Source organism: Eubalaena glacialis, chromosome 2, assembly GCF_028564815.1.
Source record: "Eubalaena glacialis isolate mEubGla1 chromosome 2, mEubGla1.1.hap2.+ XY, whole genome shotgun sequence".
NCBI classification, from domain to species: Eukaryota; Metazoa; Chordata; class Mammalia; order Artiodactyla; family Balaenidae; genus Eubalaena; species Eubalaena glacialis.
In genome coordinates this window covers 78,283,617-78,297,272 of record NC_083717.1, presented here as the reverse complement: position 1 = coordinate 78,297,272, position 13,656 = coordinate 78,283,617, and the positions used below count along the sequence as shown (strand labels likewise).

The 13,656-nt window shown below is 33.9% G+C and overlaps 1 protein-coding gene across 4 annotated transcripts in view; it reads left to right on the top strand.

The window, feature by feature from the left end:
- The window catches only part of TCF12 (transcription factor 12), a 371,138-nt gene that overhangs the window by 339,044 nt on the left and 18,438 nt on the right, over window positions 1–13,656 (top strand). For all 4 annotated transcript variants that reach the window (XM_061180287.1, XM_061180286.1, XM_061180288.1 and 1 more), the window contains 4 exons: window positions 1,435–1,508; window positions 3,349–3,555; window positions 11,859–11,973; window positions 13,065–13,227. In XM_061180287.1, the coding sequence (XP_061036270.1) occupies window positions 1,435–1,508; window positions 3,349–3,555; window positions 11,859–11,973; window positions 13,065–13,227 (559 nt within the window). The remainder of the gene's footprint in view (window positions 1–1,434; window positions 1,509–3,348; window positions 3,556–11,858; window positions 11,974–13,064; window positions 13,228–13,656) is intronic.

The window sequence follows — 13,656 nt, the reverse complement described above, 5'->3', positions numbered from 1 at the left end:
TTTTTCTTTTTAAAGCTATTTTGGTTATTTTAAAGCTATTTAAAACTATTTTATTTTTTTAATATTTATTTATTATTTATTTTATTTATTTATTTTGGCTGTGCCAGGTCTTAGTTGTGGCACGTGGGATCTTTAGTTGCGGCATGTGAACTCTTAGTTGCAGCATGCATGTGGGATCTAGTTCCCCGACCAGTTGAACCTGGGCCCCCTGCATTGGGAGCGTGGAGTCTTACCCACTGGACCACTAGGGAGGTCCCTAAAGCTATTTTAAAACGCTGCATTCTCCCCAATACATGAATGAATTAATCCTTTTATTTTTTTCTTCTGTTTTTTTTTTTCCTTTTTATTCTTTCTGTTCTGAACTTGTATCCTTGCTTTTTCTGTCTTCTTTTTTTTATTATATTGCCACTTTTCTAAAGTTGAAGAGTAAACAACATTTAACAAAATTTTTGTGATGGGGGCTTCCCTGGTGGCTCAGTCGTTAAGAATCCGCCTGCCAATGCAGGGGACACGAGTTCAAGCCCTGGTCCGGGAAGATCCCACATGCCACAGAGCAACTAAGCCCGTGCGCCACAACTACTGAGCCTGTACTCTAGAGCCCGCGTGCAGCAATGAAGACCCAACACAGCCAAAAAAAGAAAATAAATAAGTAAATTTAAAAAAGAAAAATTTTCATGATGATATTTTCCAAATTAAATAATATGTTTTGGTGTCAATTATGTTGGGAAAATTTTTAGCAGATAATCCTAAATGTATTTGCAATCATTTGAAATTGGTGCATTTGTGCATTACTGGAGGCACAAGTTAACATGACCCTTTAGAAAGCAGTTTTGGCCTTATGAATTAAGGATCATAAATATGTTCATACCTTTTAACTTAGAAATGCTATTTATCCTTAGACATATTCCCCAAAAGAAAAAACACAGTATTACCGTTCATAATATAGTGATATTCAATTACTATTCATAATAGCCAAATGAAAGCAACCAAAATGTCTAGCAGTGAGGTAACAGTGGTTAAGCAAATTATGATGTAGAGAATCAGGTGAATATTAATGTAAGTCATTAATAGCATGATCATAAAGATTAAAAATATGGGGGGAGGGACAGAATTTTAAATTATGCATATTTTAAGTACATTTTCTCAAGATATGTGTGCATGTGGACAGAGTGTGAAGAACATGAAAACATAAATATAGTTATGTTTTAAAGTATAGTTTTTTTTCTCAACTCCCTACACAGTTATATTAATAATGAAAAAAATTTTTTAATGTGTTGGGTTTATCAGTAGCCAGTAACATGCTGAAGACTGAACAAAAATTTTCACATAAATTTATGCACACTTACAATATATCTTTACCCTTTCCTTCAGAACATTATCAAGATCACTGAGTTAACCAAGGTGTGTGGGTACTTTTGGGTTTTGTTTTAACAGGTACCAGTCAGTGGCCCAGACCTGGAGGGCAAGCTCCTTCATCCCCAAGCTATGAAAACTCACTCCACTCCCTGGTAAGAGCCTCCGAGAAACATACAAGGTCTCTTTTATCTAATAGTGTGGAGTTCTTTTTTTTTTTTTTTTTCCAGAAAATCTTGAGTAACAATGAAAAAACAGTAGGATAGCATTACACACGAATTCTTTGCTAACAAATGGCCTGATTTAGTTGAACTATATAAGACACATTGGGTGTGCCTTTTACCATCTGTTCTTTGGGACATCAGGCTTCTGGTCTCAGGACAGCTGGTATTAAAATAGTGTTATGGGATTTTTGTTTCTTTGACAGATCTAGGGTTTAATTTTACTATAATTTTATGTTTACATGTAAAGGAAATTTAAAGAAGAAAAAAAAAACACAGACCAAGTAAGAGAAAATTAGTCCAGCACTGCAAAATGGTTGTATTTTACTCTTTCTCATATGATGATACTGTGTATAGTTTATTACATTTCTGTTAAAATTTTTAAATGTAACATCAGTTATTTTTGTCAGGAAGATTATTGTTTCCCATGTTTTCTTTTTTAAAAAAGAATGTATTATGTAAATTGTACAAGCAAAACCATTGACAAACAAAGCAGTAGAATAAAGGAGCCTGTCTAGGTATTGAGCGTGAAGAATTTGTGGTAGGATGTTAACTACTGTTGCCTTTCTATACTTAGCACAGAATTACGAAGCATTATAAAAACAAAATAAGGATGACTTGATGGAATGTTAAGTCATGCTATCATTCAGTAATTCCAGGTTGCAAATAGAAAAGTTCTTTTTCTGTGACTAACAGAACATTTTAAATTAAAGGAAAGTTTTCTTCTCACATATAAGCAAATATAAGCAATGTGTGCTATTTAGATGCTAACCTTATAACTTTGCTGTTGAATCCCAGCCTTCTCATACCTTAATACAAGTAGATCTTGCAGGTCTCCGCGTTAACTTTACTAACATGTTATGCTGACATGCACATCAGCTATTTCCTCATCTCTTTTGGAGTTAATCTTAACCTGTGCTTTGCCTCCTGTTCTGTCTTGACTTTGCCAGAAAAATCGAGTTGAGCAGCAACTTCACGAGCATTTGCAAGATGCAATGTCCTTCTTAAAGGATGTCTGTGAGGTACTATTTCTTTTAGATGGTGCCTTTTTTGTGTTTCAGTTAATTATACTTCCTATTATCCATTTAAAATCATCAAGCCTGTACAGACTCCAGAGTCTTTTAAAATCAAACAATGACTATTTTCGTTTTTGTAACAATATGTAAGAATAGGCTTTTGTTGAGTGTGATTCTTTTTAAAAGAGCTCTACTGGCATGTGCTTTTATTTTCTTAAATTCTAATATGTTTGTGGATGGGGCATGTGTATATTCACAGACAGACAATATCATTTCATCAGTTTTTTGAAAGAGCACATTTGGATGTGGTCACCATTTCAGATAGGTATTAAAAATATTCACTTAAAACAAAATTACAACTTAAATTTGATGGATTTGAAGACTCTCCCCCAAATTGCCCTGATTTCAAAGATCAGTGTTAAAGTACAGGTTATCTTTTTTATCAATGATAATTGAGTATCAGACACAGTAGAGTAGCCTTCAGCTTTTGTAGAAGCTAAAAGAAATAACCTCATGCTATATTGGTAAATAGATTTTATGAAGCAGTGATTTGCTTCTGAAGCTTTGTTAATTTAGCATAGTCTACAAATATCCTTTCTTTAATTGTTGATTCGTAGTACAGGTAGTTTCTTTTGAAGCTACTTGATATTGCATATTCACTTGCTGTCTTCCCTATATCCCGAAGTAGGAAACATAGCAGTTTAATGAATTTAATAGATAACATCAGTAACCTCCATGTCTTTTTTCAATCCCTACAGCAATCTCGAATGGAGGATCGTTTGGACAGACTGGATGATGCTATCCATGTGCTGCGGAACCATGCCGTGGGACCTTCCACCAGTTTGCCTGCTGGTCACAGTGATATACACAGTTTATTGGGACCATCCCATAATGCACCAATTGGAAGCCTCAATTCAAACTATGGTGGATCAAGCCTTGTTACAAGCAGTCGACCTGCTTCAATGGTAAAATAGTGCTCATCCTTTTTGAAATAACTTCTGAAGCGTATTGTCCTACATGTTTTTCATGAAATCTTTCAGGGAGAGAGGTTCCTTCTTTCTGTAAGGAAGGAAGGTAGAGGGGCTTTTAAGAATTTCTTTTACTGTCTTGGGCAGGGTCATTGGCTGGGCATTGGCCCTTAAAATCCTACTATGACCATGTGCAAAAAGCAGAAACTTTCTACAGAGATCATTTTAGCTTAAACTTGGATTTTTTTTCCAGATATGTAATAATTGGCAGAACAGTTTTTGCCTTGAAACAGTTGTAGAAAGTCTTAATATCAAAATCAATAAAGCAAGACTGAATTTCAAGGGTTCTGGTCTAGAAAAGCTGTTTATTATAATTTGGAACCAGCCTTCAATAGTAGAACGAATGTAATATTATTTGTACAGGTCCAAATTTAAGCTTTATTCCCAAATGAAGGAAAAATGTGGGGTAGTTTTAAGAATGACTGTAATTTAAGTGACAATGAAAGGAAACAATTTTAGATTAATCCCTGAAGAGAGTAAAATCGTTCAATCCCTTTTTTTTTTTAACGTGGTAGTTCTTTAAAGGAGGAAAAAAGTAAAATTCTGCAGCCATGCACATCAAAAATTCTGTGTCGAATGTCTTACATTGTTTTTTATACAAATTATGTTTTAAAGGAATGAAGCTCTTTTTGAATCTGCTATTTAACTGAAACCATGTGTTTGCATGTTTATGGCATGGTTTTTAAGATTCATTGCATGCCGTGAAATATTCTCCTATGAAACAGATTTCTAGCTGTAAGCCGTGTGATCAAGGCTAAAACTCACCTATCATCGCAATAATTAGGTGCCCCAAATGCTGAAGTCTTGTGTTCTGTAAAATAGGATTGGTTCCAGATTTTCACATTTAAATTCATATATCAGACAGCCATTTATATTCATTCTGGAGTTGCTGAAGTAAACATCAAACAAGGCTGCCTGGTTTCCTAAGAACAGTGTTTTCAGCAGCATAGGTGACGTTAGATGCCCACATATCTTAACAACCAGTTTTTTTGTTTTTGTTTTTTAGTATCAGAAGATCTTGAAATTAAGACTCCTTTTAAATTAGCTTTCGTTGCTATTGATAAACTAATAAATGTGAAAACATTTTTAAATTACTGAATTCCTAGAAATATAAGGGAATATTGTAATCACTATTAGTGGTAGTAATAAAATAATTTTAACAGTATAATAAGATAGCATTAGTTGCAAGTATAAATTATTACTTTGCTGAAATACTGTTTATCCTTATTTAGAAGAATGACTTGAAAATCAGTATGTTTGAATCCTAAGCTTGTCTCAGCTGCAGTATTTGCAATTCTTAGTCCTCACCTCTTAATCGTTTTTTTAATTCTTCATTGTTAATAGCCCACTGCTCCTTTCTCCAGTTTATCTGCTACAATATATGATATATCTCTGGCTCCTCCCACATAAATATAGAATTTATATGAAATGGAACTTCTATCTTTGGGAGGTTGTTTTTACCAACTTTGGATATAAGTTGGAAAAGAGATTTTTCAAAATCCAGTCCTCCAAACCATGTAAAAACCTAGTGCATTTTAAAAGAACTTGTTAAGGGAAAAATTGTTTCTAATATTAGATACTGCCCTGAAGCTTTTAATTAAGAAAGTAGCTTCCATTATATTCACTAGGAATATGCTCCCTACTTCAGAGCTGCCAGAGATATTCTTTAAAAAGGAAAAAAATTCAAGGTAATCTAGAAAAAGAGAGTTCCTGAAACATGAGGCGAGTCTGGCTTAGTCTGAGAAGCAGCATCAGTGCTGCAGCAACTAAGCCCAAGCTATTGCTGAGTTTGTCTATCAAGGTCTCCCTTCAGTTTTTATAACCTTCTTAGAGGACACAGGGCTGAGAAAAGTCTGCCAGACATCATCTACTATATCCACCCCCTCTCCAATCACTAATGGAGGTGGAGATGCAGATGTTTCTGCCAGGCTTACCCTCAAAAGTTACTAACTGACAAAATCTGACAACGTCAGGTGAGTTAGTATTCAGCTCCCATCCTTCTGAAATGAACTTCTTAGCTGTGAGTACTCAGTTCTCAGTTTCAGCAGAAAGACCAAAGAATGGAATGAAATGAAGATCACAGTCAGCCAGTGACTGTCCCAGCTAAGTCTTAGGCATATTGTTGAGGAAAACTCTTATCCTGGTGGCTGTTATTCATGTCTGAGGGCTTGCATCAGTACTGCCAGGAGCCTTGCTTACATGCTTTGTACCTACTTATGTGGAATCAACTCTTTTCATATTCTGGGAGGGTGTGTGATTTGGGGGACATCTTGTAACTGTTGCCAGCCATCTTTAAGAGTTAGTCTGCTTTTATTATCTCACCCCCATGTTTTCTAACTGATCATGACTAAGAAATAACACAGTTTTACGTTCTGGAATCACTTTTCTTTTTTTGTCTTGTTTAACTTTCTGGTACTTTATATACTTTTCCTCTGCATTAACATAAATTAGTATTTTTTAGGCCCCTAAAAATGGAGGTTACATGGCCATTATTACAAAGTAACCACAGAAATATCAGTTTATCAGCAATTCTGTATCACCATTTAGAATTTGTAAGGTCAGTTTCCTCTCAAAAATATTTAATTTTCATCACTTCATTTATTTTTCTGCAGAGAGTAGAAACTGGTCTACTAAACATAAATACCATTCCAGGAACTCCACAGAACATTCGAATAAAATTTTTGATGTAATGGATTTTTGTGGGCATTTACTAGAGGTCACCATCCTAATTCCAAGTTTTAAATATGATGTTACTTTCTCTCCTAGCATTTACAGGAGAAGAGTCAGCATACTTTTTTTGTAAAAGGCCAGATAGTAAATATTTTCAGCTTTGCAGGCTATATGGTCTCTGGCACAACTACTTAACTCTGATTTGGTAACATGAAAGCAGCCATAGCTGTTATGAAAACAAATCGGTGTGGCTGTGTTTTAATAAAACTTTATTTATAAAAAAGAGCCAAACAAAAAACAAAAGTAGTGAACAAAAAAAAAAGTAGTAAAGTAGTAAAACAAAAAAATAAATTAAAAAAAACAAAAAACAGGACCAGATTTGGCCTATAGGCATACTTTGCCAATCCCTGATTTAGAACATAAATTAGCTTCCCAGTGCAGGAAATGAGAGTTAGCAAGTTTTGTTTTTTGGGGGTTTTTTTGTTTTTTGGGGGTTTTTTTGTTTTCTTTTTCTTGGAGCCTATAACTTTTTGCTTATTTTGTTTTATTGAGTAGTTTGGGAGTTCTGTTGAAGTAGTTGGAATATTTGAGGTGAGCCAGAATGCACTGGGAGTAGAAGAGTAAGAGTTGATGGCAGGATAAAAGTAATACAGAGAGCTCTGCTCTCAGCCTTCAGTGCTATCAAGATAACTTGTGGTGTGAAGTCTACCTGGGCAGGTTAACCAAAATAGTCTCCTTGATCAAGGAAATAGCTTTGTTGCTGAGAACATTTCTTTACATTATTTTCAGTTATAACAAGATTATGCCAGTAAGATCATCTACAGCTGATCTACTGATTTGTAGATCCATCTTCTTGTCTTATAGATGAAATAATTACTATTTTTTCATTATTCCAGAAAACAATTTTTATATTTCACACAAAGGTAATAAGACTACCACCTGCCAAAAATATTAATAGGAGTCAATATCAAAAGACTTAACTTTGACTATTGTTTCTTTTAACTAAACAAACTTGACTAGCATCAAAGGTTAGGATTAAATGAGGTTTCAACCACAGAAAGCTTTTAACATATTTTAGCTATCTAATATACACAAAAATTAAATTTCCTGAAGATTATTATATCAGAAAAAGAGACTAGGAAGTGGGTAATTACTACTCCTTGTCATATAATTAGTGTAGCCAGCCTGCCCTAGTTTTAACATTTGATCTTACTTTTGAATAGGGTTAACATTTTCATTTACTTAATTTCCTACTCCCTTTCAATATTTTGGATAGTTTCTTCATATTTTCTTAATGCAAATTAAAACTTAAGGCTTTATCAGACACTATTATTAGGATGTGATTGATGTATAATTTAAATTTTAAAACACAAAATCAGGATTTTTAGAACTATTGAAATGTCAGCATTGGACAGACTATAGTTTTGCTCCCATTTATTTAATGTAAGAATAAACTCAGAATAAACTGCTGACAGCAAAAAAATAATGTTATTAAGTGGAAAACTGAAAAGGAATGAGACTCATTAATTTCATTTAGGCATTACAAAGAGGTCTCAGCAATATAAAGTTATTGTACATCACATCAGTTTATGGCTGTAATATCTAAAATACCGAGGCCTGATGAGATAGCTCTGTAATAGCACTTTTATCTTTAACACAAAGTGCTCAGTTATTGTTCAGACAGTGATTTCAACTTCAAACTAAGTTAGATTAGAAGGTTTTGTGTTAATGGAAGGCTGATGCAAATCTTAAAAAGTTCCTCATTTATGATACAGGATAAAATTACATCCAGGAGGTCTTTTGATTTCTTTGTTACAAGTCCTGAGGAAATTTAACTCAGGCATGTCTTTTTTTGGGGGGGTGGGGTTGGGCGGGGATTGCTTGGGTTTTTTGTTGTTTAAGCTATGGTTGGAGATGTGTGTCTTATATGAGAGCAAATAATGTTCAATTGTAGAACTTAAAGCTACTTTATATAAGGATTTAAAATATAAATCATGTCTGTTTTCTAAATCCTAAAGCAGTTAGAGAAACTATATTTTTCCTAGTTCTAAAAGATTTAAGATTCAGTTATTAAAGACTAAGGCAAATAGAGTAATATTTTATTCAAAATTTTAGCACTTTTTGTCACTTTATCAGAGTAAATTTAGAATCATTTTAACCTTATATTTAGACAGTATTTAATTTTATTAGTATAGGTTTGTATACAGTAGAAATGGTATGTGTAGGTTTCAGCTAAACTGAAGGAGTTTATTTTTTAACTGTATTTTACTTTTTCTAACCGATTTTTTTCCCAAATGGGCAACTTAAATTTTTTAAAATTTCGTTAAGACCACATTATAGTGCTTTTAAAGGGTTTTGATATGATTTTTTAAACTCAAGATTGTTTAAATGTCAAGTTTTTTAAGCCTGAAATCCATACAGATTATATATTTATGGAAATATTATTCAAAAGGAATCATAACAACTGGAATTCTTCCAAGTTTTAGCATAAAACCCTCTGGGTAAAACAAAATACTTACAGTACATAAAGAGCCTTTATTCAGTCTGTAGATTAATAGTGATTAATTTAAATCATTAGTACTCAGTGAATAGTACAAATTGAACAAATTATTAGAATTCAAAATCAGAGAGGAGTTCTTACTGAGTAGTTTTCAGTCTGTCCCTTAATTCAAAAGACCTCTTATTCATCAACTAATTAGATTTAACATTTTTCCATTGTGGGTGTTGAAGCCATTGGCCAAATTAAATGAAAACAAGTCCCTTGTCAGAAGCTCCCACAAAAATAAGGCCATAGGTAGATTGTAAAGATTCAGAATGCAAGATGATGTCATTTAATGGAATGGGCCTTTTATTCTGAAATGGAGCTCTTCATAATAATTGAAATTTAGAGCATAGCAGGCCTAGGGGTTTTCCTTCCCCTTCTAGTCCCCCAGTAGAAGCACTCTGTCAGCTGTATGCTAACGAGATGAACAATTAAACAAGGTCCTATCTGGCTGGCCTCACAGTCTCTGAGCTCAGACAAAGAACTGTTTATACACCTGTTTCGTGTGTGGACAGAGCCATTTGAATGGGTAGCTTCAGATTAAAGGAAGGACATGGGAGCCAGGGTGAGCAAGGGTTAAAGAAAACTATAAGAACTGCGAACCTCAAATTCTCCAGGAAATATATGAGGGCCATTTGCAAGGGGAATCAAGTTACAAAGAAAAAGTTCCTGCTAACTTCATTAACATGAAAAACTCCAGACTTAAAACTTTTTGCTAGTCTGATGCCATTTTTAAAAGGTTTAATTTTTTTCAAGGTTGGTGTGAGAAAATACTTGGTTTGTAGTATTCTATAAAGACAAAGATATTCACTGACATTTTATATACCAAAACAAATTGAGCAACCTTTCTGATTTTCCTTCAGGGAAAAGCAAAATCCTTAAGATCTATTGTTTAGATAATGATCCTTTGTCTGCCAAGCCTTTCATCAGAAAAGAGGTGATAGAACATTTTTATTAGTTGAGATTGAGAAAAATCAAAGAATGATTTATACTCATGAAATAAAAGAATAAGAATTTCACAGATGCATCATCACTTATCACTCAAATGAGTGAAATTCATTTTGTTACTGTTCAATGGTATTATCTTACAGAGCTATAAAATGGGTTTCACAGGTACAATATATAGTAAATAAATGTATGTTTAAAAGTTTAAATTTTAAAAGGCTATTTCTTTTTCACTTACTTGGTGTGATAGCTCAAAATACTAGATAAGAGCAAAACTGGCATATATTACCAAAGATCATAGGAAGTTTTAAGTCCACATTATAAACACAGACATAAAAATCTTAGCTTTTACTTTATCCTGCAATGATTTCCTCAGCCAGTCAAAATTATTCTAGTAATATATTATCTTTAAAATAGGCCTGGACTCCTAAGGTCCCAAAGCATTTGTAACTATTTGTTGTATTTTACCCTATCTATTTTTATAAAATGCAATTTTTGAACTGACCTTCCTCTCAGATCATTAGGTCATTGAGTAGTTCATAGCTAGCAAGAAAGCAACCTATGTGTTATGAATAAACATGACCAGGATTCCCTAGAGATAGGATATCATAAACTATTTTAAAAATAATTTCCTCTCTCGAATGTAATTTTCATAGTCCGCTTCTTCACTTGGTGTTAGATTTAGTTCTTCAGATTTCTCTCAAGATTTTTTACTGGGGGCGGGTTGCGGTTCAGGGCAGAAGTAAAGGTTAAGGGTCTAAGGGCAGATTTCCAAAGTGGTAACGGAATAGAAAGCTGTCTTGATTTCTGTGGTCCCTTCCCAGCTTTAAGATTTTATGATTCTAATGCATGATGAAATTATGTGGTTTAGAAAAAGAGTATGGTCAAGGCTTGATCATCCAAGGGAGTAGTGACACAGCTAATTCTCAGCAATGACTAATCCTCAAATAATTTAAAAAGTAGCTATGGAATACATTAAATGAGTTTTTCAAAACTACATTAAAGATAAGAATAAAGGTAGAGGACAGACATTTCTTAAAAAGTTGGGTGGAAGACCTGTTATGTTCTAATCAGATCCACTACCAGTAGCCTGCATTGCCTGAAACTTTGGTTTCTTTTGTTTGGCTCACAGGAAACCAAAGGATAAACTTGCATAGGGGTATTTATACCTTTTAGGGTAAAATCCATACAAAGTCATGAAAGATAAAAGCTATATTAATTACTCAGGAGGGATTCAAAGCATGGCATTTTACTGGGATTGAAGGATTTGTTGAAAAACAGTGGTTCTCATGTATAACTCCAGGCAATAAACCTATTTAATTAAAGTCTTAATCTTCTAATTGCCACATCTGCTGTTGTTCTAATAAAAAAAACTGGTTCATTTGTAACCAGTTTTTCTAAAAATACTGCAATAGCTGAAAACACTTGGTAGTGTTTGCATGCCTTCTCAGTTCAGGTTAACTGTGACTTGTCTAAATCTGATTAAAACTGAGAATAAAAATATATGGCATTTTTGTTGCCTGGCAATGTAGAACTTTTATTTTAAGTTATTTTAATTTTGTATTGCTTTTGCTGCTCTTTTAAAATTTTTGAGGAGAAGCAATTAGAGGAAGAAAAAACAAGACACTATGTAAGAAAAGGATATGCTAAAGTATAGATAAATACTATTATTACTTGGAACAAAGCAGTTATTTTGCTAAATGCAAATTCATGGATACTTTAACATTTTTAGGTAGTATATGGAATAGGTTTTCAGATTGATTGATACACAATAGAGGCTATAATATGTAGTGCTGTATGGATTATAGAGTGCTTTTTGTCCATCAGCTCATTTGCTTCTCACAGCAACCCTCTGTGGGATATAAAATTTGAAAGCTGGAATTTTTTAAAATATTTTTATTCACAAACAGTACTACTGTCAAGTCTTTTACAATCCAAAAGCCAGAAAAGTAGCATCCAAAAAATGTCGCTAAATTTAGATGAGTGATAACTGTTTTCTCTATTAAACCCAGTGAAAGAATTTGAACAATTACTGCACCATGAACTTCTTTTTATTTTTTTTATTTTTATTTTTTAACTTTAGGTCGGAACTCATCGAGAAGACTCTGTCAGTCTCAATGGCAATCATTCAGTCCTGTCTAGTACGGTCACTGCTTCAAGCACAGACTTGAACCATAAAACACAAGAAAATTATAGAGGTAACTATATAGTTCGTTTACAGCAGTAGTGCATACAGAGGTATCATTTTGGAGCACTGTCACCTTCTTCACAGTCAAATTGACATCTGTGAATCAAAAGTCATCTTAGGTGGCAGAATTCCAAATAGTAGTAGTACTACTGCGTGAATGTACAGGGTAGATATTTAGGGTTCCAGTTGGTCCATTTAGCTGGGCCAATTATAATATTTATTGATGGATGAAACCCTGTGCAAACCGTTGTTCAGTGTTTACTGGTCATCTTCTTACCAGCTCCTGCATCTGTCCTCTTTCTTTTTTTTTTTTTCTTTTTTGGCTGCACCGTGTGGCATGCGGGATCTTAGTTCCCTGACCACACCCCCTTCAGTGGAAGTGCAGAGTCTTAACCACTGGACTGCCAGGGAAGTCCCTGTCCTGTCTCTTTCTAAATCACTTCCCCTCATGGCTGAGTCTTCATTGTCCCTAGAGGAATTGAGAAAGACATTTCTGAGTATGTTTAGAGCTCTGAATGATAGTAGCTGTTGTTTAGAAGATTATAATTTAATTGGAGAGACAGACAATTCTTATAAAAAGCAAACTGTGGTCAATGTTATAATAGACCTTATAAATAAGTACAAATATATAGGTGGTATTAAGACCACCAAGATAAAGTTTTCCCAGTTGTATTTAACCATGATGCCTGTTTTATTGTGTTTGTCCAGGAAAATGTTAAAGCTTATTTCATTTACCTTGACAGCATCTTAGAAGTTAGTTTTTAAAATGCATCATGTTTCTCCTACCTTGTTTGATTGTTAAATGTGCCTGAAAATGAGCATTGGACTCACCATCAGGGTCAGGCTTGTTTTTTTTTAAATACAGGTGCTTTAAAAAGCACCTTTTTTTTTAAATACAGGTGCTTTAAAAAGCACCTTTTCTCTAAGGTTTGTGGACATGCTCTTTCCAGCTCTGAATAGTTTACTTTTTTACATCTTCAGATTTCTATAGTAGCTCTATAACAACTAAGGATATTTACCATCAAGAAAACTTTTTACTGTCTTAATTCTAATTCATAAATGAGTCTGGACATTTATTCTGTTTCTTTGCCTCTTTGTTAGGTGGCTTGCAAAGTCAGTCTGGAACTGTTGTTCCAACAGAAATCAAGACTGAAAACAAAGAGAAAGATGAAAACCTTCATGAACCTCCTTCATCAGATGACATGAAATCAGATGATGAATCCTCCCAAAAAGATGTCAAAGTTTCATCTAGAGGCAGAACAAGGTATTTGTTAGCATCCAGGTATTAAATTTCACTCATTTGCTATGGGTGAAGATACTTGGAAAATTGAAGTGTGTCATGCATTTAAGTGTCAGCTGTGTTCTAGATACTGTGTTGGGACTTTTATGTCTGTTATCTCATTTAATCCTCATAGCATCCATAAAAGGGAGGCGTATGAAGATGACTCTAAGTTTATGTTTTCCATGTTTCCCACAATATTTTAGGGTCTACATATAAAAAAGAATTACTTCTCTCCCCTCAATGCTTATAGTCTGTAAGACAGCTAGAGAACAAAATAGCTAGAAGAAGTTAAATTGTACAAGTATAGGTATTTAGATATAACCCATCAGTAAATATTCAAATACATTATTTTAAGGCTAAGTATATGGTAAGACTCTTGTATGATTTAAACCAGGGGCTGGCAAACTATGG